Here is a 27,532-nt window from a genome sequence, read left to right as displayed (position 1 = left end):
CTCCTCATCTGTCTCCATCCTCCCATCTCGCCGTCTCCGTCGCTCACTCTCTCAAGTGTATATTTACGCCTGTGGGGCAGGGAAATGCCTTTGTTGGCTTGCCTGGGCGTACTTGTTTTGCAGCGTTATTGAGTTTAATTAGATCTCTGTTTCATCAGTTACATCATGGTGTTTTCAGAAGTTGTAACACTCAACGTGAAGTTTTGTTGTGATTCATTGAGGCCAAGCCCGAGCTGTCAACCCCAAACTCAGTTAAGCAACTTTTGCTTCCCAAAGTCATGGGGATGGACCCAGTTGCTAGGAGATGGGTGGCTCAGCAACCGCGATGCCAGGGCACACAAGTGTGTTAACAGATCCCATTTCGATTTTGGCATGAGACGGGCCAAGAGGTGATTATGACCCCCTTACCTAACCTTTTCAGCTTCAGTGTGAGAAGGAGGAATAATTGCACAGAGGTGGCAGAGTGTGTTTGCACAAGTTCTCCTCAGCAAGCACTCCAAACTGTGTAAGCGCTGCATGATTAATCCTCTATTTCACCGCTTGAATATTTCTAAATTCCAACACCTCATCCGTGGCTAAAATAAATGTCGGGTTACTGCTCTCAGCGTGGTGTCTCTGTAACGCTCAGGAGTTATAAGTCAATAATCATGAACAAAGAATTATTTGAATGTTCATAAAACTTGCCACAATGATTCTGCACAAGTATTTTAGTTTCCATCATGAATAAACCTGCTCTTTCATGGTTTCTAGCCAAAGAACATTTTGATACTGATTTACAGTAACTCGTTCTACCGGTGTTTTAGACTGTTTAATAGTCCAGATTAAGTAAAAAAAAAATACATGCAAAAGTCAACACCGCTCCACCACACACACACATGCGCACACAAACACACACACACTGACCTTTACTACAGAAGAAGCTGAAGTGAAAGCAAATTCAAATAAGCGCAGGACAATAGATTGCTGTATTTCCACTACATTACCACATAGGAGCCGACTCAATAGCTTTGTCATACAGAAATGAATGCACTATTGTTTTTTTTTTTTGTTTTTTTTAGTACTATAGTTCAGCTCCTTCCTCTGTTGGCAACATTGTGTAAAATGAATCAAAAGAAAAAATGGAGAGTTCCATTTTTTGTTTTGTTTTGTTTTGTTTTGTTTTGTTTGGGGGATTTCACTGACACAGATAATGAGTTAGTCTTGGCAAGGCTTGTATAGCGGTGTAGTGGAAACCAGGTAACTGATCAACAGATGTCTTATTGTTAGAAGAAGCAAGTCCATAAAAAAGGTTTTCTTTGAACACGTACACACACAAACACGGAGATACTAAATGTGCACACTCCATCTCTCTGGAGGATAAAAGCGATGCTGACCACCCTGTTAATTATAAAGCATTTCTCCCATCAGGCCTTGCTCCTGACACGCCATTAATCACACGCTCCCTCTCCTCCCTCCCCCCTATCGATTCTGATAATTATGACTCTCCTCTGCTCTCTTTTCATGTCTTCCAAATGTTTTCTGATTTTCTCCTCTCGGCTTTTGTTCCCCCTCTGTTCCGCTCTTTTGTCTTTTGTTTCTGCCTCTCCTTTTATTTCTCCTCGCTCTCTTCATTTCTCCTTTTCACGGTCAATCAAGATCTCTGAGCGTTGCAGGCTGGAGAATAAGGTGTCATTTATTTATTTATTTATTTATTTTTCCCCGTCGCCAGCATCAGTCACATGTGACAGCTGCTCAAAGCGTCGAAAAGGCGCGCGTGATAATGAATAATGCTCATTCTCTCTTTCTGCATCTGTCTCTGTCTTCCACACTGTCTGCATCTCTCGTCCTGTCTGTCTCCATCTCTCCGTCCCTCCGTCTCTCAGATGAGTCCAGCCTGAAGATGAACAGTGTGGACCACATCCCCCAGACCTTGGCCAGTCACATCCGTCTCCCAGCGGAGCCTCAGCCTCAGGGCCCGGCTCAGGGCTCAGAAGGAGGCAGCACCATGCAGCACGGAGCAGATATGCTGAAGCCGGACCCCAGGGACACCTTCTACAGCAGTAAATCTGCCCGTCATCATTTCTGACAGTTCCCTTTTGTGTCCTCTTTTTTTGCCGGTCTCCTGCCTCGCTGTCAGTCTGACTGCGTTCGGGCTGTCATTTTCTCTCACCGACTGACTGACTGTCTGGCTAGCTGTCTGACTGTTTCTCTGTCTATCAGTCTGGCTGATTTCACGCCGTCATTCTGTTTGGCTGTCATTTTGTCTGGCTGGCTGTGTTCTGTATGCTTCCATTTTCTCTATGTGTTTCTCCTCATTCGCTCTCTGCTGTTACCCTGACCACCACCCAGCCTGCAGTTCTCTCGACGCTGAGATTTCTGAAGACGAAAATCTGTAACCATGAACAGCAAACATTCTGTGGGACATATTTTGTTTGCCTAGATCTTTCGCTTCCCCTCAACCCTCTCCTGTTGTTCTCTCACTCTCCCCCCTCAGCCCCCATGATCGACCCTGCCCGGCTGGAAAACGTTCTGCCGGCCTGCCTCTACTCTCCGACTTACGTAGTCAAAGACTTTCCCATCGCCAGATACCAGGGCCTGCAGTTTGTAAGTCACCTCTCTATCACCCTCCCTCTGGGACACAAACGACGTACCCACTTAGAATGTGTTACAGTGTTAGTGCATGTGTGTGTGTGTGTGTGTGTGTGTGTGTGTGTGTGTGAGTGCGAATGTGCATGACTGTGTGTTAACAGGTTAATTGGTGGTTTTTGCTAACAATAGCCCTGTGGGGTCATTAGGAGTACGTCCAATTACAGCAGTGGTCTTTTAACCTGATAAAAGCGAACCCATACAGAGTCAGCATAATATTCCGGTCAGCTGGACCGAGAACAAAGGAGCAGAAAGGCTAAGTCCATGTTAGTTTGACATTACCACCACTTCACCTCTTCCAGCGTATCAAACTGTATAAAATGAGTAAGTGACAGATAGTGTTGAACGTTGCTACCCCCTGTAGGATAGCGTAGGTTACTGCATCAGCAGAGAGAAGGCATGCATTGGGAAGCAAATCCTTTCCTTCGACTTGGACTAAGAATCCTTCGACTTGATGGGCCTCAAAAAAAAAAGCAAATACAAGATTAGAAGATTAGTAAACTGTTGTGACAGACTGACAATGAAAGGCTAATGTTGGTCAAAGCTTCATAAATACGTCTGACTAAATTAGAGCCAATGCTCATGTGGTAACCTCTACCGGTGTTTTGAGAGGTTACCACTTTGGGTCTTTTGTATGCAGGCACTGACTTTACATCTTTCTTCAGGTGTATCTGTCTTTCGTCTACCCCAATGACTTCACACGTCTCACCCATATGGAGAGGGAGAACAAGTGTTTCTACAGGGAGTCTCCAATCTACTTAGAGAAGTAAGGACTTCACTGCTTTTATCCCTTTGATAAATAATGGCATATTTGTCCCTGTCTTGTGTGTACAAGGGAGTGTGCTGATTATTTCAAACCAGCGTTCAAGTGTCTATGAATTTGATGGCTTTGATTCATGCAACCTCTCACCAAGGAATTCAGTCTGAAATGCTCTAAGGCACATTGAAACTCTAGAACTGTGTTGATGTGTGTGTGTGTGTGTGTGTGTGTGTGTCTTGCTGTGACTGCCAGGTTTGGATTCTACAAATACATGAAGATGGATGAGGAGGAAGATGATAGACCGTTCTTCTTCCCCAACCCAGATGGTAGTTATTAATTAATGAATATGATCACACAAACACAAACACACACACGCACTCGCACACACTCTGTCGACTTACTCCCTCTTGTATGTCTCCAGATTTCCTGGAGGAAGAGGAAGTGGTCGATCCAGAGGACGAGGCAGAGATAGTTGGCACCCAGTCGCCCAAGAAGCCGTCTCATCCCAGCCAGAGCAGCCACACCTCCAAACCCTCCCATCAGCGCTCGAGGCCCGGGCCCACACCAGCTGGCAGAGAAGTGGAGGAGGAGGAGGAAGAAGAGGAGGAGGATGAAGAAGAGGAAGCAGGGGCGGTTGACAGTATGGTAGTCCGAAGGGAGAGGAGACACTTCCCCGAGAGAGACGGGCAGATGGTTAGGGCTGAGGACAGAGACTGGGGACGGGACCATACTCGGGGAAACAGGGCACAAGACACCAGAAAGGAGCCTCCAGAGCTCAAATCCAAGGTACTGCCCCCTGACATGGACAGCGTGGTCCAGGGTCGCTCCCTTTCCTGGATCCGCACTGGTCCTGCCGAGCTGGGCCCCGGCAGGAAAGGAGGAGGGACGGGCGGAGGAGAGCGGGGCGCAGAGACACCTCCTAAACTGACTAAGTCTTCGCTCCTGTTCCCCCAAAAGACCTCCCTCTCTGCCCTTGCCAGCCGAGCCAAGCAGATCCTCAGCAACTCCGCCCACAGCAACAACGCCCATCCCCGTGACAGCGGCAAGCTCACCAGCAACAAGAAGGAGAAGAGGGAGGAGAACAAGATCTACATCACCAGGCCTCGGCCGGCCAAGGAGAGGGAGAAGGAGAGGGAGAGGGAACAGCGGAGAGAGAGGAGGGAGGAGAGAGCGTCCCGCCACCCTAGAGAGGTGTTCCCTGGAGTCTTTCTGTACCAGACTGGGAAAACTACTAAGCTGGTCAACCTGCGTGCAAAAACACGAACTGGGACAGGAGTAACAGGGGGCAGGAGCTTAGTTAGTTCCCCCCAGCTCTGGCCCAACCCGCCCACAAAAGAAGGCAAAACACCTCCGCGCAATGGAACTATCAGCAAACAAAGTGAAAGTGTAGGACACAGGGCAGCCAGCATGGCAGCAGTGCCAAAACACCCAGAGAAAAGCAAGAGAAAAGCAGAGCACCAGGTTCCAGAGAGAGAGGCTGCTGCCACTGCTGATCTACCCAGCAAAGAGAGCCCTCTGGCCCCACTGTCCCATGACCAAGACCTCCCTCTTCCTCCGGTGACTCCTCCCAAGTTTAACTCCACAGAAAGCAGCTTGCAAGGTCAAACCCGGGTCACGTCTTACCTCAGGACCTCAGAGATCACGGAGTCGCAACTGCAGCCTGACCCAGACGTCAACCCTGCAGAACCCGACCAGGAACCTGACGCGAACCGTTCTAACCCTGACCCAGACCCCGATCCCGAGCCTGAACCAGAGGAGGGTGGCATGTCCGACTACAGCTATGAGGAGGTGGAGGCTCGGCCGGGCTGGGCAGAGGAGAGCATCAACTGGCAGAGGACCTTCTCTGTCAACCCAATGGACTTTGAGCTTCTCCGCTCGGACTGGAACGACCTTCGCTGCAACGTGTCTGGCAACCTCCAGCTGGCAGAGAGCGAGGTGGTGGACGTGCTGGCCCAGTACATGGAGAAACTCAATGAACGCAATGGAGGGTAAGAGAGAGAGAGAGAGAGCGATGACAAGAGGGAGAGTGAATAATGCCAGACCCGAAGAAGGCTGATGTTTTGCTGCTGCCTTGTAAGCTCAAATTTGGCCGCCTATGCTAACCATTTTGTAAAGCAAGAAGTAATTTCACTGAGAACATATTGGTCATGCCCTGGTGCTTAACTATGCTTGGAGTTCATGTTAGCAGACCTCTGTTTGCTGATTACCATTTTCTGCAGTGGTGCTTACAAACCCTGCAGTGTTATTCGCCTAAAGTAGCTTGGCAATTAACTTTTCTCTGCTTTGATTTTCTTCCTGTATCACACCATGCTGACTTCACTGTGCCTTATAGATAATGAACTGCAGCATTTCTGAAGTGGTCTGCATACAGACAAACATTCATTTGCCAGCCTATATGATTCTGGTGTAACAAATGCACAGAGATAGACAGAGTCTCATTCTCATAGCCTTTCACGTTCGTTCATATTCCCATGATTTCAGAGCATGCACCACCTGTCTACGCCTTCTTAAAGGAATAGTTCTTTCGAAATACAAAGAAGCTGTTTTACCAATTACCCCCATTGCAACTTAGAGTTTCTGTGTGAGGTTTCTAGTCTGCCACGACTGACCTTTCCTGTCTGCCTTCACTTCGGTAGATTGGGGCTGGATGGGAATTCGTTTGGGGAGCTCAAACCGTCCGAAACAGTACACATGGAAAAATCAACAGCAACAGCTCTCTCCAATAACAGAGATACCCACCGCATTCCACAGCCTGTGGGGCAAAGAGTTTCATTGAGAGTTCCCAGCAAATCTCTTCACCCTCGAGGGCTGTGAATTATGTTGGGTATATGTCTCTTATGATTGTTTTTTTGTGTAGAGCTGTTGCTGTTGAGTTCACATGTACATTTTGCACAGTTTGGGTGTCACAAATGAAACCTGGGAACTTGCCAATTGACACAGAAACTATCTGGCTGGTTTGATTTCAGTGGTGATGAGTGGAAATATCTTTTTTTTGCATGGTTTAACTTTGTTTCTGTTTGTGTGCCAGGATCTACACTCTGCTGCGGATCATCAACGTTGAGAAGCGCCGAGATTCAGCCAGGGGGAACCGTTACCTGGTGGAGCTGGAGCTGATGGAGAGAGGCCGCAGCGTGGTGCGTCTGTCTGAGTACATTTACCTGCTGCTTCACCGCAGCCGCCTGGGGGAAGAAAGCCTGGAGAACACTGACTCGGCCCCAGCCTCGGCACCTGCCTCAGCCCCCTCGGCTGCCACTTCCAGCCTCGCCACCCCACCGCCGCCTCCCTCCACCAGATCCCCTGCCAGGCCCGGCGCCACCCCCTGGGGCACAGCCTACGCCAAGCCTCTCCTCTGCCAGCCTGTCATGCTGCAGTGGAGGAGGGATGTCATGGTGCACTTTGTGGTCCCAGGTAAGTTCTTAGGGAATTTGGTCAAGCTGGTTTTCAGTGAATCCAATTAGAATATGTCAAAGTACAAGCTAAATGTAAGGTGATGCATGTTTTTGCCTTATTTATTTACATTTTAGGCTGAAATAGTTAACGTGCTATCTCCATACATATCACATACATTTTTCCCATTTTTTTTCTATTCCATCCTTCAGTGAAGAACCAGGCCCGCTGGGTACAGCAGTTCATCTCTGACATGGAAAATCTGCATCGGCAGACCAAAGATGACAATTTCAGCATCATCATTGTTGACTTTGAGAGTGAAGACATGGATGTGGAGCAAGCGCTAAGAGAGAGCACTGTGCCCAGGTATGTGTGTGTGTTCGAAAGAGCGAGAGATACCCTTTTTATACTGACCTAAAATCCCACGACCATCCGGGACTTGAGTTCAATGTAAACAGACCTGACATTTAAGTCCTGTTCTAAACTCTGCTAATTATCAGCTTCAGCTCCATATTTTGAATTGTACTCTTGACTTATGCTCATGGTGCAGTTGTAAGAGTGACCACTTGGGTGGAGCATTGCAGAAAGCATTGCTAAATGTCGACGTAGTGAAAACACCTATTATTACTATTCGAAAATATTTCAAATGCACATCGGAAGAGAAGAGTTTTGAATGGCTGCCCAGTGATCTTGTGTGTTCATTTCTGTTTTGACAGATATGAGTACCTCAGGAGGGAAGGGAACTTTGAACGCTCAGCAGGACTGCAGATTGGAGTGGATACTATTGAGGTAAGAGGAAAAAGTTGGGAAACACACACACACACGCATGCACAGAAACACAAGGGAAAGACAGCGTGTGCGGCTGGCAAAAAAGCCACTCACAGAAGGTCACCCAGTCACACTGACCGAATGACCTTAGTTGGCTGATGGACAGACAGAAAGAACACTCATACATAATGAATTAATCTTTGCGAGGCCTGTGTGTCATATGCTGTGGATCTCACCCTTATCTCGCAGCCCTCCCACTGCTTCCCTTCGCCCTCTCCCATGGGGCACAGCTGGATGACAGGGAATCGGTCAGACAGCTGGTTGCCTTTCCACTGTCATGTGTATGTCATAGCTGTCACATACACTCCTTATCACAGGTTATTTGTGCGAATGTGTGCCCGCACCGACGTCCCACCCCCCCCTCCCTCCTCTTCCCCTCTCCGTCACACTCTCACACACATGCACATCCACCCACAAGAGATGCAGAGTGTCCAGGAATTTGGGTAGACATTGATCCCTCAGTTGAGTGTCAGTGCTGTCGCAGCGGGACGACTGGGCTGTCACTCATGTCTGAATGACCCGGGGGCTCAAGAAATAAAGACAAGCCACTGACGCTGAGCCCAGACTTCTCCACTTTCTCTAATCCCAAGTGCCACGAGGCGTATGTAGGCGCTCCTCTGCGTGCTCACAACCTCACATGAAAACACAACACCCAACTAAAATGTCACACAGACTCATGGACGCGTGCCGATGCTTTCTTTTTCTCTCTCTCTGTAGTAAGGGTGTGAGTCTTTGGCTCAACAGAGATTCAGTTTGATTCATGATTTACGAGTTGGCAGGTTGATACAGGAGCGATTTTTCTTAATTGGAGCCGATTCAGTTTTGATTCAAGTTTGCAAACCATGATTTGTGTCAGTTTGTGTCGGGTCAGTTCAGTGTTTTCACCCAAATTTTATACCCATTAAATAAACACGTACACTAATTTGACACTAAGCATCATAACTTATTTGATCAAAATCAAATCAAAATTAACATATTATTGACATTTTCAAGAACTGTGAATGAATAAAATCAAAGCATTTCATATCAGTTCAAGTCCAATTCTTTTTTTTTTTCTTTTTTTTTTAGCAGATCAATGCAGTTGGGTTGGCTGAATTTATAATTGATGCATCAGTGCAATAAATGAATCATTGCACCTCTGCTTCCTAGGCATCATGACTTTTAGATGTTCACTTTATTTTGCAGACGTAGTGGAATTTACTTTAATTGATCTTTTTTTTGGCAGAATTAGACCTACACATCGACATCCTTCACATAAGGTGGGAAAGTTATTGTCCTCGCTCCCAGGACTTATTCCTACTATCTGTCCCGTACTGAACTGGGACAAAGGGGATTTAAATATGCTGCCCCCACTGCTTGGGATCAGTTGCAAAATGACGTGACTCTTTGGGAGCTGGTCTCTCTAGATACATTTAAAGTCATCCTTAATGACTTGGAGGCAGGCACATCTGGCTGCAGATGTTTTGACTGATTCATAGTGCCGCTTTATGATCCACGATGACAATGACTCGTGATGATGAACATTTCTGTCTGTAATTTAGTTCCTATTTTTTATTGTAAGTTGTTATAGGACCAGGACACTGAGAGATGTTTAATCTCCATTAGCCTTTCCTGGTTAAATAAAGATTACATAAATAAACTAAATAAATGGATTTATAAATTGTTTGTGTTTTTTTCACCACAGGATAGCCACAGCATCGTGTTCCTGTGCGACCTGCACATCCACTTTCCTCTCAACATCCTGGAGAGTATCAGGAAGCACTGTGTGGAGGGACGCCTCGCTTTTGCCCCCATCGTAATGAGACTTGGCTGCGGCAGCTCGCCACAGGAGCCTGACGGTAACACACACACACACACATACAGGCACACACATAGCATTGCAGGCATGTGTGCGCATGCATTAATGATCATACACATATATTAACATATTAACGCCAAGTTTTTAGTGTGACTCACCGCTCAAACTAAATCCCCTGGTGAGGGATTGCATCAATTATACCTACTTAACTTTGAATTCATAAAGCAGGCTTTCAATTTACATGCATAATACACACTTTCACACCAGAAGCACATACTTGTATGGACACTGAGCTCTCCTTTTATCGTACTCACTGTTGATGCAATAGCCTGCAATGGACTCTCATCTCTTTTTAACGTTATTTCTTTTTCTTCTTTACGCAGGTTACTGGGAGGTAAATGGCTTTGGCCTGTTTGGAATATATAAGTCTGATTTTGATAAGATTGGAGGGATGAACACGGAGGAATTCAAGGACCGCTGGGGTGGAGAGGACTGGGAGCTTCTGGACAGGTAACCCAGTAATCACAGGCAGCACTTTGCACTGTGACACAATGTTGTACATCACACATGAATCTCCATTGACACAATATTTAGATTTGTTTCTTAGATTGTCAGTTTAGCGCTGTGGTAGGTCAACAGTCGGTGGATAAAGTATAATTCATCTGCAGGCGTTCACATGAATCACAGCAATCTATGATAATTCCAGTGTTTTCAACCATTGGTACTTTATTCACACTTGTCTAAAAGTGGCAGAAACATGACTGTGTAACAGTTAAGATTTATGTTCATTATTTAGGCTATTTATTTTTTTATGTAGTTTAGCTCTCCTTGAATTGACCGCTTCAGCCAACACACTTCAAAACTTTTACTTTGAAGGCGAGCTTGAATTCCTTGTTGTACAAGTTGGGTAATGGATCAGACTGAATTGCATTGCACGTCTTCATTCACTGCAGCAGTAACACAGGCAAAGCGTTAACAGCCTTAAGGCAGCATCAGCTATCAAAGAGCGAGTTCATACGTGGCAACATGCATTTGCTTTGATTTGATTATTTTGGATATAGGAGCAATCAGACAATACAAAAACAAGGAAAGAAGAAAGAAGCCTTGTCAGACTACTGAAGACAGCTCCTGGTTGCTTTTAAATTATTAAAAGATGAGCAAAGAATAGTTGCTATAGTTGTTGACCAGTAGGTTTACCTAGATGAAAAAGACCTAGTGCTATGTTTGTTTAAACTGTTCTTCAAACTGTTTATGAAACACGATATAGGGCCATTATTACAGTATGATACTTGTGTTTGTGTTTCTAACAAACAGCAAATTTCAGTGTTGATAAACCACATTAATAATAATCAAAGCCATCATAATAAATCATAGCCAAACGCTACAGAGTCCTACAAAGACACTGAAGCATTTGCAATCAACAAATTCAATAAGGCAGCTACATGAAGTTTTCAATTGCCAGCCAATTTGAATTGTCATCAGAGTAACAAGACAATAATATGAGTATGTCAGGTTAAATGAATCGCTCATAAAGTACCCGGTGTTTTTTAAACATAAAATCAAAAACATGAAAATGTTATGATTAAATTTGTAAGTTAATTAACCAGCCAAGGCTGAAAGAGGGCTAAATTCACAGTCCCTTTATTGACTTTTTTCTAGTGACAGCATGGTCTGCAGAGCATTTTTTCAGCAGCAGCGATGTCATTGAATGATTATAAAAATACCATAGGGACACTATAGGCAGCAGTGTGTCTATGTGTGTCTCTCACTCTGTGTGTGACCATGTTATTTGTAACTTTGATCAGTAAGATGCATCTTGTCAGAAATAGGCCATATTTTATCTGTTTGTTGTGGTATTGTAAGGCACATTGACTGTCTTACTTAAAAAAAAAAAAAAATACAGAATAACAACAATATAACAAATGCTTACATCAGACTTCTCAGTCATCTGCAGGGGGTTGGCACTGGGCGTTGTGAATCGTGACCATTCAGGGTGCAACCCTAGTATTTTCACTTCAGATGTTAACCCGAGTGTTTCGCTCCTCCTCCCTCTCCAGGGTGCTGCAGAACGGTTTGGAGGTGGAGCGACTACGCCTGAGGAACTTCTTCCACTATTATCACTCCAAACGGGGCATGTGGAACGCCCAGAACAAGAAAACCCCCAAGGGATAGTGCACCACGCCGGTGGGTAGATCCCAACCTGCCTGCGGATCCACTGTGTGAGAGAGAGACCTGTGGGAGCTCGCTCACTGCCGGACTCTGCCTTTTTGAAACAGGCGCCTTCCAGGGCTGCCTCAGTTTCACCACTGGCCCCTCTTGTATGCTTGTCTGTATGAGGAAACGGAGTCCAAATCTGAACTCTGGAGTCTGCTGTTTACGCAGACAGACCTGAGTCATCACTTTGCCTCACTGACTGAACTACTGCACAGAGAGAAAAGAGAGTTATTTTCTCTCTCCCTCTCTCTGTCCTTTTTGGTGCAATGTTCTCAGACAGACTGGAAAGCAGCTGATGTGTGTGTGTGTACGCGTGCGTGTGTGCGCGGCTGAATGTTTGTGTGTGTGCGTGTGTGTATGTATGTATGCGTGCGTTCGTTGTGTGTGTTTCTAATGACAGAAGGAAGCACCTTTTTCTAACAAGGAGATGTGAAGACAACCTAAGATTTTTTTCTTTTTTCTTTTTTTTCTAACACGTCCTTAAATGGGAGCCTAATAGAATGTGTGTCACGTTATTCAGATAGATCCAGACATGGTGGAGTAGGCTGAGTAGAGGATTTCTGTCCTTGGTGTTGCTAATTAGATAAACTGCTACCTGTTTGATATCCTATTAACTATTTTGATTGAGGTGCTGATGTTCTGATATCTGCTGTTGTGGGTCATTGCGTATTACGATCTGCAGAAAGACACAGCATCGGCTCAACAATGTCAACGCAAAGCTTTTAGGTCAGATAAGCCCTTTTGCAAACTGACCGACACTTCATCTCTCTCTCTCTCTCTCTCTCTCTCTCTCTCTCTCTCTCTCTCTCTCTTTCTCACTCTCTCTCTCTTTTCTTATCTTTACCTCACCTCTGCCTCTATCCATGTCACAGTGTCTTCTCAATGTCACGCCAATTTGTGTATTTGTATCCCTTTGAACATTATAGATAGCCTCGCAGCTATTTTGTAATAAGAGTTTTATGTGCTTCACCCAAGTTCAGACTAGCTATTGTTTACAACTCGATGAATTCTAGGTCATTAATTGCAGGTTATTTTGCTGTCCAGAGTTTCAGCTATTCAAATGAGGTTCCCAGTTGCCATAAGTGAATACGGATGCATAATGCACTAAAAATTGGGGCACTATTTTCTCTTCTAAAACACTGAAAACAGTTTACACACTCTTATTCTACTGATGGCGTCCTCCATTTCCTCTAGCTCTCTAACCTCAGTCAACTGGAACATACTTAAAACTGTAACAGGAGGGGGGGGCAGTGGACTAGGACAGCTCTCTCATATTTTATTTAACATTGTCTCCATTGTTTTAAGCGTTTGCTGAGCTGAGTATTGCTTTTGAAATATTGGATTTTTGGGGATTAAATACTTTATCTCTAACATATGAATACCAACCAAGACAGAATAAGCTGAGCTATTGAAAGCATTGAGACACTTCTTTTAAGCTTGCATAAAGCTCTGACAGAAGTGAGTTAAGTACGGGATATGATACAGGAAGGCATGGCTACTTCACATATGTGTGCCTTTATCAGAGTTTGGCAGTTTTTAAGCTATAGGTCGGAGGAAAGGGCAGGGACAGACAAAAAATATGAGATTATTAATCTGCAGGTTGCAATGTCACTGTACATTCAGAAACACTGTTTGTTAAAAAAAAGAAAATTATTATCTTCAACGGATTACAGATGTGTCAGTCTTTTTGTTGCATTTTGCTCAGAGGTAAGAAGGAGCGGCGTGGCTGGGGTTGGAGTTGACCGTCTTGATACCTTTACCGTTGGTGGCCACGGTGAATCCGGTGTGGCCTGCAGGTGAGGCAGAGAGAGAAAGGGAGAGATGGGAAGAAGGAGGGATGAGAGGGAACAGAAGGGGTGATGGAGACACACTGGCAGCTGCTGCAGTCCAGCGTGACCCCATCTGCTCCCATTAGTTTGGCCGGATGCCAGGCTCCTAATGCCTCTGTTTATGCAACGTGGTACTTATATTGACAGGGAACGGCCAGAGGACTCTAGGCTGGACATACAGTATATGGATGAGAGCTAATGATCTATCATTGACTATATGATTGTTACAATGCCCTCCAAGACCCTTTCTTTGCCTCTACAGGAAAAGGTCTACACTGTACTTCATTTAACATTCACATGGGACTATTTAAGGAGAAAAAAAGAAACACATTAAATATAAGAATATATATAAAAACATAAAAATGAAAAACAGGAATATACATTCCAAGGTAATTTCTGTGAAATTGTTTTGTAGAGAAAAAGGTTTTACGAATGTATTGTACTTCATTTTCATTGGTTTGTTTTTTTGCAAATAAAATTTTATGCTTATGTCCAAATCATTCTGTTGATTTTCTTTTTCTTTCTCCTCTGAAATTTATGAGGCACTTGTCAAAACAGCTACCACATCCAGAACATAAAAAAGCAACAACTTGCTGTTCCCCCTTTGACCACATGGGGGAGCTCCACTCTCATGCACAAACAGGTGCATGCATGGCCTGAGAGATGAAATAGTTGAACAGCCTCTGACACTTTAAAGGAGTTTAAGTTTTTCAACTTAAGATGAGATAGTCTTTACCAATATGTGGACAAATTATTTTAAAAAATACCAAATATAAATACTTCTGCTTCAAACAACTCCCACAGTGACTCACTGATCACTGACTGTGTGTAAATGATGCAACTTTTCTCAATCACAGTCATATGGCAGTATGATATGATAAAGTCAGCTATCTGCTCTATACTCCAGCAGCTTTTTGTTTCAAGCTTCTCTGTTTTAACAGATGGGTTTCTCTACAGCAACAAAAACCTCACATTTAGTTTACACCCCAAACCATTTCAATTTGATTATTTGAACATGATAGGGCCCAAAAAATCCCACCGAATTGTAAACAATCGTGTTGGACTGATTTTTAAGTGGGTTTTTGAAAGATTTTTCTCAAGCTGAATTCCTTCAGGGCATTTTCCACAAAGGGCTTTCCAGGCCTTGTACACTTTCATACACAGTGACATATTGAAAACCACAGTAAGTATGATATAATGTTTGAAATATCATAACCTCCCTGCAACCTTCACTGTGTCCTGGTGCAAACACTCTCTAAGCCTACAATAATTTCCATCCAGTTAGAAAATCTAATTTAAACGGATCTAACGTCATTTTTTTTTCTTTTTTAATTCAAATGACCAACGCAGAGAGAAAGGGAAACATAAGGGATCGCCAACATTTTGAACCCCAGCAGAGCTGACATGTTTTTGCACCACATTTAATCATTTGCAGAGGTTTTGTTTTGAGTGAAGTTGTTGATCCACCGTGACATTTCACTCTTGGTCTTGGGCTGGCCCAGTGTTTGAGCGTATCTATCCTGAGCATATACACCAAGAGGCCATGAGGTAAGTGCTGACCACACCACAGCTACATGAGGTCTGGATGAGGCAAGTGCTAACCTCCTGTGATCTCTATACAGCCTGTGTCCCCTCTGATCTCATCACACTAGCTGGGCTTTGACTAACAAACCCAACTGGGGGGTGACTCCCTACACAGTTCTCCAAAATGTGATTCAAAAATTTGATGTGTGTGTGTGCATGTGTCAATGGCTGCTGGGTGTCTGTTCTATCCTTTATCTGGAGGAGTCATAAGTCCAGCAGCCCACAGGTTTATCTGTCTTTTCCACTTACTCTCACCGCATGCAGCAGTCATTGCAGTATGTGAGTGTGTAATGTTATTATGAGAGTGAGTGTGCTGCCCTGAATCCCTTATGTAATGGTGTTGGACTCTTTCCCTACAGGGACACACCCCACCTGTCTGCGTGGGTGTAGAGTGATGAGAAGCAGGTTAATACATGCCTCTACGGCATATTTGATTTTTATTTCACCTCAAACATATAAGCAAACTTACCTGAAACAACAAACGTTGTCACCCAGTTGGTGAGGTTTCATAAGTGGATTTTCTCAAACTGTTTGGAAATTAGGATTTTCCACTTTTTGGGACCTACCAACACTGTTTTGTGCTCCACAAACTGGAAGACAGACCACAGAAATGTAAATATAAAAGCAAACACACATGAAATTGGTTTAAAAAAAAAAAAAAAATACTGGATGCAGTTATCACATACATATGTTTTCCTTGTAATTCTTAATAAGCTTTTAAAATGCACTTTCAGTGAGATACCTTATCAAATCAAAGCAAACCCTCTGCTACCCCCTGCACTATTACCAAGGGCTTTGCAGATTCAATTTCTGTTACAGGCTGTGGGTGAGAGATCAGCTAATGAGTGGGCAGTAAGCCAAGCCCCCCAGAGTCTGCATGGGAAGATAACAGAAGTGCACTTGGTGTGAATGTAGTTTTCAGTTAACTGCCTAGTCAGAAAAATTCCCCTTTCCCTAGTAAAAATAACATGAATCTTTTACTCACAGATTTACTGTTATGGATTAATTAGAGGATTGAGTCGATTGGTGATTAGATTCGGAAATAATGTCTAATCTAATCTGCCAATTAACCAGTTTCCTAAGCAAAATAAGTACTGCATAATATTCTAAGGATTTTTTAATTGTACCAGTTTACACATAAAGAGGAACAATTGGAGATGAGTTTTTTAGAGTTAGTAATTGATCCCCTGTGGAATGCTGTGTGGACACGTGTTTTTTTGTTTTTTTTAAATTCGTGCGTTAAAAACAAACATGTAGGTCATACATGTTTGGGGGATTTGCCTCGTGTTCATTTTCAGGCAAAATTAAGTTTACTTTGTTTCCCTAACTCTGGAAACATTTGGAGCAGGCTCTGATTGGTTCCTGCGAGAATGTATCGTCTCCTGATTGGTGTTTGAGCTGAGCCCTTCTTGTCATTCAGCGCCCGTCCCTCCTTTGGCACATCTGTAGTAGTCTCTCCGGCAGGCTGTTTCTGACGAGGCAGACGGACTGGGGATCGATGACTTAAACTCGGACACTTTCACGATTAAGAATCAAAAGCGAGACCTTTTCAGTTCCTTGAGCGGATACATGGGACTTAATTTTCTCGGCGAACTTGGGCACGACTGTCTTCAGAGAGAGGGGAACATTTCGTCTCATTTGCAAGGAGTGTGGATGTGGAGGAAAGTTTAAATCTCTACGCTGCCCGGGGGAAAGGTGAGAGGCGGGTGCGCATTAGCTGACTCGAGTCTCATTTCCCACTCTTTCAACTTTATAAATGGGGCGACAGCGTGACTCAGATTAAGAATTTAAACATCCATCAGGATTCTTTTCCCGTGTTTGCAGTTGTGCCACTTCGCTGTCCTGCGGTGAACTGAACTCCGCGGCATGACTGACAAGTGTTGCGCTGCCTAACCAGTTGAGCCAGCTCGGCGGGGAGTTTCGAGTGCTGCATGACTAACTTTAAGGTAAACCACAGATAAGGTTTACCGCTCGTTCACATCATCTCTATAGAAGTTGTTTGACATAATGGCTGGGATGAGCAACGTCCACATGAAAACCCTGGAGGACCTGACGCTGGACTCAGGCTACGGGGCGGGTGACTCCTGCAAGTCCCTCAGCCTGTCGTCCTCTAAGTCCAACTCGCAGGCCTTCATGACGGCCCCTCACCGGGGCAACTGGTGGTACTACTCCGGCTCCATGAACAGCAGGAACAACAGTTGGGACACGGTCAACACGGTCCTCCCTGAAGATCCCGAGGACATTTTCTCCAAGTGCCCGCGTTTGCCAGAGCTGGAAGAGTTTCCCTGGACCGAGGAGGAGGTGGCCAAGATCCTGCGTAAAGTGGCCGGGAGTTGGAGCAGTAAAGGGGGTCCCACACCTGTATTCTCCCCAGAGGCCGTGAGGCGCCTCGCCGCTCTTCTCCGCCGGGCCCTGATCCGCATCTCCAGAGAGGCCCAGCGGCTGAGCGTCATGCACTGCCGCTGTACGCGCTTCGAGGTGCAGAGCGCCATGAGGCTGGTGCTCAGCTGGGCCCTGGCCGACCACTGTGTCTCTGCTACGGTTAAGGCTATTTCCATGTACAGTATGAGCGCTGGGGAGCTCTTGAGGAAGGGCAAGTCCGCCCGCTGCGGCCTCTCCTTCTCCGTGGGACGTTTCTTCCGCTGGATGGTGGACACTCGCATCTCCGTGCGCATACACGAGTATGCAGCCATCTGCCTGACCGCATGCATGGAAGCGCTGGTGGAGGAGATAGGAGCCAGGGTGCTGATGGCCGAGAGGGGTCAGCCAGGGCCGGATTCAGGGTCAGCCTGCGCACCCGTGACTGCGGAGGCCCTGGAGGGGGTGGTGAACAATGACGCGGAGCTGTGGGGGGTCCTGCAGCACTATGAGCACCTGATCTGCGGGAAAAATGCCAGTGGTAAATATGACCCCAGTTCCTTTACACCGAGTGCTACATGATATATAGTATTGTATATCTATGTGTACTTTCTGTTTTATTCTATTCTATTCTTTGATGCTCAGGTTGGATTATGTATGTTTCAGTGTGTGGTGATGGAAGTCAACACTCATCCCTAATGGTTTGACGTGGTTATCTCTGTCACATGTTCTCCTTCCTTCTCTGAAAACCAAGGTGCTGGTCACCACTTTCCCCTCAAAACCCACGTGTGTGGAAAAGGTGAAATGTGGCCTAGCAGACCTGCTCCCGGATACAATGGCAGCTCTTTGTGCCTGTGAGCACTGATGGATCCGCTGTTAATTTGACTTGTCAGATTGGGAAAGTAACAGTGCAGAGGCATCTGACCAGAACAAAGAAAGCATTTTCTCTCTGACCAAGGTCTTAAGAGGAAAAAATGGCTGCTGGAATTAGTGTTGAACAGCAACAGTTAGTTTTGACCACTTGACTCACACCAGTCAGTTTCCTGCTTGAGCCCTGACATATTACCTTGTTGTTCTGCCTTTGCTGTGAGTGTTGAACCAGCGTTGTGATTTGGTTCCTTTACGACCCAGTTGGAGCCCAGGCAGGAGTCTTGTCTGTTGACACAGCTCTCTGTTTACGTTGACTTCACCTCCTCTCATCTTCCTGCTATGCTGGCTGCACTTTGTTGACCAAACCCTCCCTTTCTTCCATTTCCTCATCCCTCCTTTACTTATCCTCTTCTCCAGTCCCTCTCTTCTCCTGTGCACACAAATCCCTTTCACCCCTCCACCACCAATTTCATGCATCTCACATCTTCCTCTCTCCCTTCTTCCTCAAACTGCATCCCGCTGTCCTCTATCCATGTTTTTTTCTCCATCCTTACATCTCTCCACAACCATGTCTCTTTCCTAATCCTTCACTGTCATATCCTAACCCTAATAGACTCATTGCTCTCTGTCCAGGGCCGTATTGGCAGACCAGTGTTGACTTGATGCATGAGCTTGTGTTGAGACAATGTAACCAGCCTTTGTTTGTGGCCCACTACCAGCTCCCTGGAGCAGGGTTTTTTGCTGCAGCACAATAGTCTTTTGTTGTGTGATCATGCAGCTTAGTCCAGTGCAGAGGGAAAGAAAATAAATGGGAGTGCACACACACACACACACACACACACACACACACACACACACACACACACAAAACTGGGCACACAAGTGCACACATCCATGCACATACACAGATCCGAGTGAGAGAAATGAACTAACAGTACATTTCATGGAACTTTTCACGGAATAGCACTTTTCAGGGTTCTCAAGACACCTCTTAGCAAAAAGAAATGAGAGAAAACAAAAAATCACAGCGTAATCACACTGAAAACACCAAATCACCTTAAATCAATGGCTCAAAGACAAAATGACTCATAGTAGGCAGTGAGAACAATAAGATGAAAAGCTGGCAAAAATCAAATAGCAAACAGATGTAAATGTAAAACACAGTGAAAATTATTTATTGAGGGATACTGTGAACAGGTGAGAACAGAGACATCATCTGAAGGTGGATATAGTAAAGGAGATTCTCAGATTTATTGGGCCACAGTTTCACACGGATGGGGCTGCAATGGATAAAAACCTTGGACATTGCTGTTAATGTAAGGATCCAATTAGAGGGCTTACTATTGATCCAAATCGCAGTATTATCATGCAAGTGCACCCCTCTGCCTGTGGATTGCATGCATTTGACGAAGCTGGGGGATATTAATGCTGTAACACTGCCAGCCTTTTAAATGATTGACATCGGTCTGCATAGAACACACAAATTCAAGCATACTGCTACTCTCCCTATTCTGTAGCTGCTACTGGTTGTTCAGTGTTCAACACTTATTTATTTATTTATTTATTTATTTATTTTTAGCTTTTTAGCTTTTTCTGCTTTGTATTTGATAGTGACAGTAGAGTGAGACAGGAAAGGCAGGGGAGGTGGGTGACATAGTAAAGGGGCTGGGCCAGATTCGAACCCAAGCTGCTGTGATAAGGACATGCGGTATGCGCTCCACCAGGTGAGCCGCTGGGGTGCTCCGATCTCGCGATATCCTTAAGCGTAATATTTCATCGCAAAAATAGAGTAAAAAACACAGCTTTTGTCCCAGGCTGGCGTATTTAACCAGATGTCTTTTGGTTTGGTTTTTGACTGGCCTATTTTGGTGAGCGCAGTCATTGGTTTGAGAAAGACCAGTGTGTGTGTAATAACAACAGACCATTATTCTGACCACCCCGGCTTTTTATAGGCCCACAGCCCAGCCTGAGCAAGCCACACACCCCTCTGCCACCTTACCACCTGACACCCCACACCCTAACCTCTGCTCCCAGCACCCCCCCTCAGCTGCTGACGGTCCGCCCCTCTCCCCCCGCAGCCACCGCAACCAGCAGCATTCAAAAACGCAAAGATCCACTCTCCAATCCCAAGCTGGAAGAGACTCTCAGAAAGGGAGTGTATAGAATACTGATCAGCTGAAAGGGCACATTCTGATAAATACCCCTCCTTCTCTTTAGCTTTCTCTCTCTGTCTCTCTTTCTCAGGGCCAGGCCCACATCTGGAACTCTTTAAGGCAGAAATGACTTCTACGGCTCCAATAACAATTCTGAACGCTCCCTCCCTCTCTCTCTCTCCGTCTCTCTCTCTTTCTCTCTCACTCACTCTCGCTCTTGGCCCGCTCTCTTTGCTTTGCCATTTCGTTCAAGTCCACTTCATCTTTATCTGTTTATTTCTTCTGGTCTACAGGGAGTGCATCAGAGGAACTCGGTTGTGATGTGCCAGGATCTTATTCATTACTCATGCGAGCGCTCACACAAGCCCATACACAAGTACACACTTGCACACACACACACACACACATACACGGAAACCTATTTAGTCCTCTGAGTCTGCTGTGCATGTGCTCACATCTCCACACCACACTGCATTTTACTACACAGCGCGGACGTACCGTAGAATCCATTTGTCATTCATTTCTCATCAAAAAGGAAATAGCATGAGATAGCCCTTCCTGTTATAGGTTGTATTGATAGGACTGTAAGGCAATTAAAAGTGCAGAGGGTAGTGGCTTTACTAATGGACAGTGGAAATGGCTGTATAACAATTGATTTTTTTTTTTTTTTTTTTTTTTTTTTTTACTGGCCTACAGATATCTTTTCAACTCTGGTCCAGCTGGCAGAAAAGTCTTCCAAGTGCAGGGTTGTGTGAGAGGTGTGTGACTTTTGCAATCATGTGTCAATCTTCCGATCTGGTGCTTGGCTCGGTTTCGCTTTCCCAAGTAAGCGGTGCCAGCGTAATGGTTAGAGAAACAAGCCTGTGGCTGGAAGGTCACTCGTTCTTGAACATGGCAGTTAACTCTGCAGCAGCTTCAGCTGAACTTTGCAGTGGCCAACAGAGGACTGTGGTTGCACGGGAGCGCTGTAAGGCTTGAATGTCTAAGAATATGAAGTGGGACTTGTACCTGAATAGAGAGGCTTAAATTTGGCCATAAAACAAAACAATGACAAACCAACAAAACAGCAGAAGTCCGTTCAGTTTCTCTGTTTCTGTTTATATAGATAGTAAAAGGGCTCTGGCTAATGGGTTTGGGGTACACTGAAAGAACACGGCTTATGATTTGCTGCTTAGTATTTCCCTAAATATGTATTTAGCCCAGAAAGAGGCGTGGGAACAGTGGGCAGAAAGAGGCAGGGAGAGCAGCCCAGCACTGTGGTCACACAGATGGGAAAACCAGCACTCTGAAAATACACTCCCTGCTCCACAAACCTGGAGTAGGATCAAATACAGTTTTGGAAAACATATCAGGACATAAATATGATGGTGGAAGAGACTTAAGTTTGTGCTTGTTTGATGCGTGAATGGCAGACACGCTTCAGATTTGTTGATTTGTTTGGCCTTGATAATTATGCGGATGAATTTAGGTTAACCCTGTGAGTAATGCCAGCAGGTCAGTGTGTGTATAGAGCTAAGACCGTAAGTCGTATAGCTTTATTGGATAATAAGGGTTAATCCCTCACAAAATACCACAAAGGGTATGTGTGTTTGTGTGTGTATGTGTGAGTATTTGAATGTGTGGGTGCGTACACAACTTAGGACCACAGCAGTTTTTTTTTTTTTTTTTTAACTTTGGCATTCATTTCCTTTAATTTGAGGATGAGGAAGGGAGGAAGGGGGCTCACAGACTGCTAGAACAGAGCATGCACCCACACACACACACACACACACACACACACTGATGGTCCATGTCACTGTTTATCCTGGCTTCTTGTCCGGCCCCAGCTGTGAAAACACTGACCCATCACAGTGCTGGTGTGCACATGTATTTGGTTGTGCTCATCTGTGGGTGCTTAAATGTGCTTGTGTGCGAACAGACTATTCTTGGAAGACCATTAGTAATCCTTTTGGAGATATGAAACCACCAGTGTTTTGTTTGATCAGTGCTTAAACTAATTATACGAGGTCAGGAACTTCCCCTCTTTCCCTTAAGATCAATTTCACCCTGTTTTAGCCATGTGGCTTAGTTGGTGAAATAAATTATGACACGACCAAACTCCGAAAGCGGTTGGTGGCCCTGCACACTCCTCCATGTTGTAGAGTCCCCCTGCCCCTCTCGAGCCACTTCTCTCTCCTCTTTGATACTATCCTGTTATGAGTTTCATCTTAAGCCATGCTCCTCCCATTGCATTACAGCAGCATGACTCATTCTTAATACTGTTTACAGTAAAGGACTGGCACAGAGGAAGCAGAGAAAGATGGTGAGGACAGACACCCGAGGGAGAGAGAGAGAGCAGAGGACACAAACGGAACAATCGTGACACAGTGACCGCAAACTTGAATGCGTTCATGCATTCGCATCCTCATTTTGTCTTTGTAATTAGATTCTTTCAGCGTGGTGGCTCAGCCTTTATTTTGGCCAGAGAATGAAAACGAGAGCGCAGACTGGTATGAGCACTGGTGTCTTGTTGGTGAAATGGAAAAATATAAATGGGCAGCCGGTGTGTCACATGCGCTGCTGGAGTGTGCTGGCTTTGTAACAAGGGGATCTTTGCTGCAGAGGGCAGGTCTGGGCCGGAGCTGGAGGCCAGGTAGCTAATGGGGGAAGCAGGAAGTCTGGCTGGAAGATGGCTGGAATCTTGGACCTGGCAGCTTAGTGCATTTTCCTAGATGGTAGAAATGGTTTTGGTGAAAGGAAATAAGGCTCTGTGTATCTCATCATCCCAGTGCAGAGTCTGGCATGGATGCAGCAATTCCACATGCACCTGTGTTGGAGTCTGGCTGAGTACTAATAATAATAGCGGAAGTTTGAAAGGTAAGGTCTTTAAGGTTAACAATCAGGGGTTAAAGGTGAGAGATGGTCAATAGAGCTTTATGGTTTTAGCAGGGCCGGTCTTTCCCAGGAAAAAAAGTATGCAGAGGTGAGGCTGCCATTTTTGCTGCACCTTTTCCCCCTAAGCTCACAATAAATTTCCTCTCAATAGGACAGAGAGATGGACAAATGATAAGGCCCAACAACTTGAAACGTGATGCCAGATATGGTTAAAAAGCGAGATGACCCAACTCACATGGGTTCAACACTGCAGATCCTGATGCACCGATTATGATTGATTCATATGGCCCATGGTCACTTAAATAAGAGAAACGTGGGGCTCGTTCCTGCAGAGATGCTGCTTGAAAGAAAAAAGCCGCACACCTATGAGACAGGAAGTGTATTTCAGTTTACCATACCACTGGTGCCAATAGTCATGCATCATCTTCCTTTGTTTGAGGATCTCCGTAGACCATCTTGGCCTCGGTTACCAATGATTACCGCAGCCTTCTTTGTCCTTTGCATGCCCACTTAACCAGTAGCCATAGCAACACACACCAGACAGGAAATCAGGGGCAGAATGGGAAGATAGCCAATAATGACACAACCCTGGGTTTAAATTGTGACAGTCTCGGGCCCGGCGGCAGGAGGAAAGGCTATCTATCTGTGCTGCCCAGATGGAGTGAAGAGGAGAGGATTAGGGCAAGAGGATGGAGAGATACCAAGGCCTTTCTTTGCATAACATTCAGTCACTCCTGCAGGTCATGTTTCTTTACTGACATGCTGCTACAGAAGAAAAGAAAAACACAAGAGGACTGCCCGACACTTACATAAATCAGGGATGGAAAGAGCACTAAAACATCTCGCACAAGTCGGAGTGCTGTTTGCTGACATTTTGTGTATAAATCAAATTATTGGTGTAAAATCCCAGTCATAAGTCACTGTTTTAGTACTAGTCTTGTTACAAGTTATCTAACTACCCAGCAAGGTTACGTGAAACAAAAACCAGGCAAATGCAAAACAATAATAATGTCGGTGGATGGATTTTTTTTTTCTTGCTGGTGTCTAATCTTTGATCATGGATACACTTGAGCATTGTGTTACAGTTAGTTACCTCTGCATCCCCATGCTTTGCACAGGTTTCATACAGATGCAATTTATGATTGCCTCGTCTGTGATGCAATGATTGTCTGGAGCCAACAAAATTTGCTCTTTGTACTCTGGATTTGAAAATGTAGCAGTTTAATACTTAATTCAAAACACATTGCGGCTGATGGCTTCCAATGCGCTCTAAAAGCCAAGTACACAAAAAAAGCAATTCAGTCCCAGTAAGAAGAATAATTATTCTTTGTCATGTCCGCCTATTGACATAAACCAGGTGGAGTCGGTCACTGTATGAAAACTGTTACTGCTAGAAGGCCCATCCATTGTACAGCTACACCAGACTCCCTTCACACTCTCACTCTTATTTAACTTGCAGAGATGGCTTGATTAAATATTACAGTAATATAATTCACAAGGAAAAAGAAATGTACAGTACTTTATTCAATCTTTTAATCGGGTTGGTTGTGTGGCAGTGCAGCTCCACCTTGCTTTTCAGCCTTTGTGTAGTTCACAGATCTCACATTAAACCAACTTTGAACAGCTCTCTGAATCTGTGGCAAATCATCAGCTTGCAAACTCCTTACTCACTGATAGATCAATGCTGACCATCACATTTCTGATTGCAAATAGACATTAACCGGCATACATCAATTTCTCTGCATGTGTGCTCCAGTAAAACTGTAGCCAGTTACTGGAGTCGATACTCAACCATTTTGTGGCCGGCATGGTTGTAATACTTAATTGCACACACACGCACACACACATGGATCAGATGGGTAAATGTAAGGGAGGTGAGGGGAGACAGGGGATCAGGCAGTGTGCAGTTTAACTGGAAACAGATTTGTCTGACCAGGAATTGGATATAATAACCCCTTGCTGTGCTCGCTGGTGAAATCTGTTGGAGTCGTAGTGACTTGGCTGGCTGTGTGGAGCGATAGAGAGATAGTGTTAGAGAGGGAGAGATGGAGTTGCAATCCCACATATCCTCTCACTGATTGGGATCTCTGTAGCCAGGTTGGCCAGAGCCAAATCATTGCAGCTGAGGAAAAAGTTGTACGTGTGTGTGCGCATGTGCATGTGTTTGTCGATTGTGTGTGCCAGCTTAAAAGCAGGGTTGCAATCTCTCCCATCCAAAAAAAAAAAAAGGATGCTGATTCCTTTGGATGTTGTAAAGCCAAGCTGAGGAAAGTGATGTTATTCTCTCTCTCCTTTCAAGTCTAAACTTGTTGTTTTTGTAAATGGGCAGAGAGAGGGAGCCTTTTCTGATGCTGTCAGGGACCTCTTTGTCCAGCGGAGTCAGAGCAGCAGTGTGTGCAGGCTGAATGGCAAAGCTCAGATATACTACACTGGAAAAGCAAACACACTCATCTGTGGACTCACTGTTGTACACGTCTCGCTCTTCCTTTAGCCACCTTTCTCTTTTTTATGCATGCACGAGCCAGCACACACACATTTAGAGGCCACTCACACTGGCAAGTTTGATCCGCGCCCAAGCACGATTGCCCTTAAAATCCGGATTATTTGACCAGTGTGATCGCTCCGTATCGTGCTTGAATACAGTACACTTCCCCCGCTCTGGCACGGTTGGAAGGGGTGTGCTTCTGCACGGTACGGGCGCGTACATGAGCACATGCACGGTCACGCACGCAGTGCGCGGATGTAAATCATGCAACTTTCCTCCTGCCTCTGCAAAATTGTTTAATGTGCGCAGCGCGATTACCGGCGAATGGCCGCGTTGCGCAATCAATAATCAACCATGTTGTCTGTGTCACTGTCCGTTGTGCTGCTGCAACCGCGTATAAACAAAAGTCGGTTTATAATGAAAGTACAGCAGTCTGTGTGCGGAGATCCGGCAGACCTGGTGCTGGCCGGCACCGCGTCGGCACCAGCCGGCACTGGCCGCGGCTCCGCGCGGTGTGCGGCCACCCGGTCACCCGGTCACCCGGTCTGCCGGATCTGACAGGTGCCGCTCCGGCTGTCAGTTGGACCTTTCTGAAGAAGGAGGAAGTTACCTCCGAAACTGTCAAGGTAAATAAACATCCCATGTCTGATTAAAAGGACCAAAAACGTTTTTTAGTTAAAATGAAGACATGATGTATTTGAACTACGGGCCATGCCTGTTGTTGTCCTATTTCAACGTGATGACGTGCACACCGGGGGCAATCGTGCTTGGGCGCGTTTGGGAAAAAGGTAATGTGAGTGCAGGCCAGCCGGGGACTGGGGAGGGGGGGATTTTGGCTTTAGCACGATACGGGCTCAAACTTGCCAATGTGAGTGGGCCCTTACACAAATAACTTTTGTTCACAAACAGTTTACCATAATCCGGGACATAAAAAATGAAAGTGCAGGCATTTTTGCATCACCGGCCAGTTTGGTGCTGGCCGTTTTGGCAAACAGCGTAGTTCACATACGAGACACAAAATGCCAAAACGCAGAGGCTACATTGGCCAGTAAACCAGCATCTGGGGTGTTGACAGCAGTGTAACCTTAAGACCCAAACGTATGCACCCACACACACATACACATGCATACACTCACACACACGAAAGTGAAAGTGTGTTTTGTGAGGACGTGTGTTTTGTGTGTCTTGCATGCTTGTGTTAGTAGACACAGGGTGGGGTACGCAAACATGGTGACAGTGGACAAAGACCTTCTGTAAAGGCTCTCCACTCCCATTACTACTGACCACTTTTGGTTTTAGAGGCTGAAGTCCTTAAAATTAAAAACAATATTTATATAGCAGGAAGTACAACTTCACACTGCTTTCATTGACCAGATTGCTCTTTGTTGCAGAGTGGACAAATTAAATGAAAAACAAAAAAACGTGATAAATGAAACAGTAACTAGCTTCTCCAATGTGCCACTTACCTCAGTGTGCTTGTGGAGGTCTGAGGAGGAGTTTTAAAAGTGGAAATGTTTTTGTGGATAAGGTGTTGTGTAATTTGTGTTTTTGGATTTTGGTAAATCACTGTGACCAGATGTGGCCAGCGGCCAGGACTTTTTGCTGGAAACTGTAACTTGCAAGTTTCCTCATTCTACTTCCTCTCCTCTCTAAGTGGTTGGCATTTCAGCATTTGCTGTGTCTCTTCTATCCCCACATTTAGAAGAGATTTTTAATGACTGTATAAATGACAAGTAAAAAAAATAGAAAAGTACTCCATTGTTAGAG

General features: G+C 45.2%; 2 protein-coding genes across 2 annotated transcripts in view; both read left to right on the top strand.

Moving 5' to 3' along the window:
- The window catches only part of b4galnt4a (beta-1,4-N-acetyl-galactosaminyl transferase 4a), a 184,718-nt gene extending 170,863 nt beyond the window's left edge, over window positions 1–13,855 (top strand). Inside the window, exons 10-20 of the mRNA XM_030054584.1 lie at window positions 1,863–2,039; window positions 2,474–2,583; window positions 3,291–3,391; window positions 3,638–3,711; window positions 3,807–5,373; window positions 6,414–6,793; window positions 6,985–7,138; window positions 7,489–7,561; window positions 9,285–9,438; window positions 9,782–9,908; window positions 11,456–13,855. Coding sequence (XP_029910444.1) covers window positions 1,863–2,039; window positions 2,474–2,583; window positions 3,291–3,391; window positions 3,638–3,711; window positions 3,807–5,373; window positions 6,414–6,793; window positions 6,985–7,138; window positions 7,489–7,561; window positions 9,285–9,438; window positions 9,782–9,908; window positions 11,456–11,570 — 3,032 coding nt within the window. The 3' untranslated portion in view covers window positions 11,571–13,855. The remainder of the gene's footprint in view (window positions 1–1,862; window positions 2,040–2,473; window positions 2,584–3,290; window positions 3,392–3,637; window positions 3,712–3,806; window positions 5,374–6,413; window positions 6,794–6,984; window positions 7,139–7,488; window positions 7,562–9,284; window positions 9,439–9,781; window positions 9,909–11,455) is intronic.
- A 2,628-nt stretch (window positions 13,856–16,483) lies between these two features.
- Window positions 16,484–27,532, top strand: part of abtb2b (ankyrin repeat and BTB (POZ) domain containing 2b) — a 56,285-nt gene continuing 45,236 nt past the window's right edge. Inside the window, exon 1 of the mRNA XM_030053972.1 lies at window positions 16,484–17,924. Within this exon, the coding sequence (XP_029909832.1) occupies window positions 17,033–17,924 (892 nt within the window). The 5' untranslated portion in view covers window positions 16,484–17,032. The remainder of the gene's footprint in view (window positions 17,925–27,532) is intronic.

This window comes from Myripristis murdjan, chromosome 6 (genome assembly GCF_902150065.1).
Source record: "Myripristis murdjan chromosome 6, fMyrMur1.1, whole genome shotgun sequence".
NCBI lineage: Eukaryota > Metazoa > Chordata > Actinopteri > Holocentriformes > Holocentridae > Myripristis > Myripristis murdjan.
This window is presented reverse-complemented; position numbering and strand designations above follow the sequence as displayed.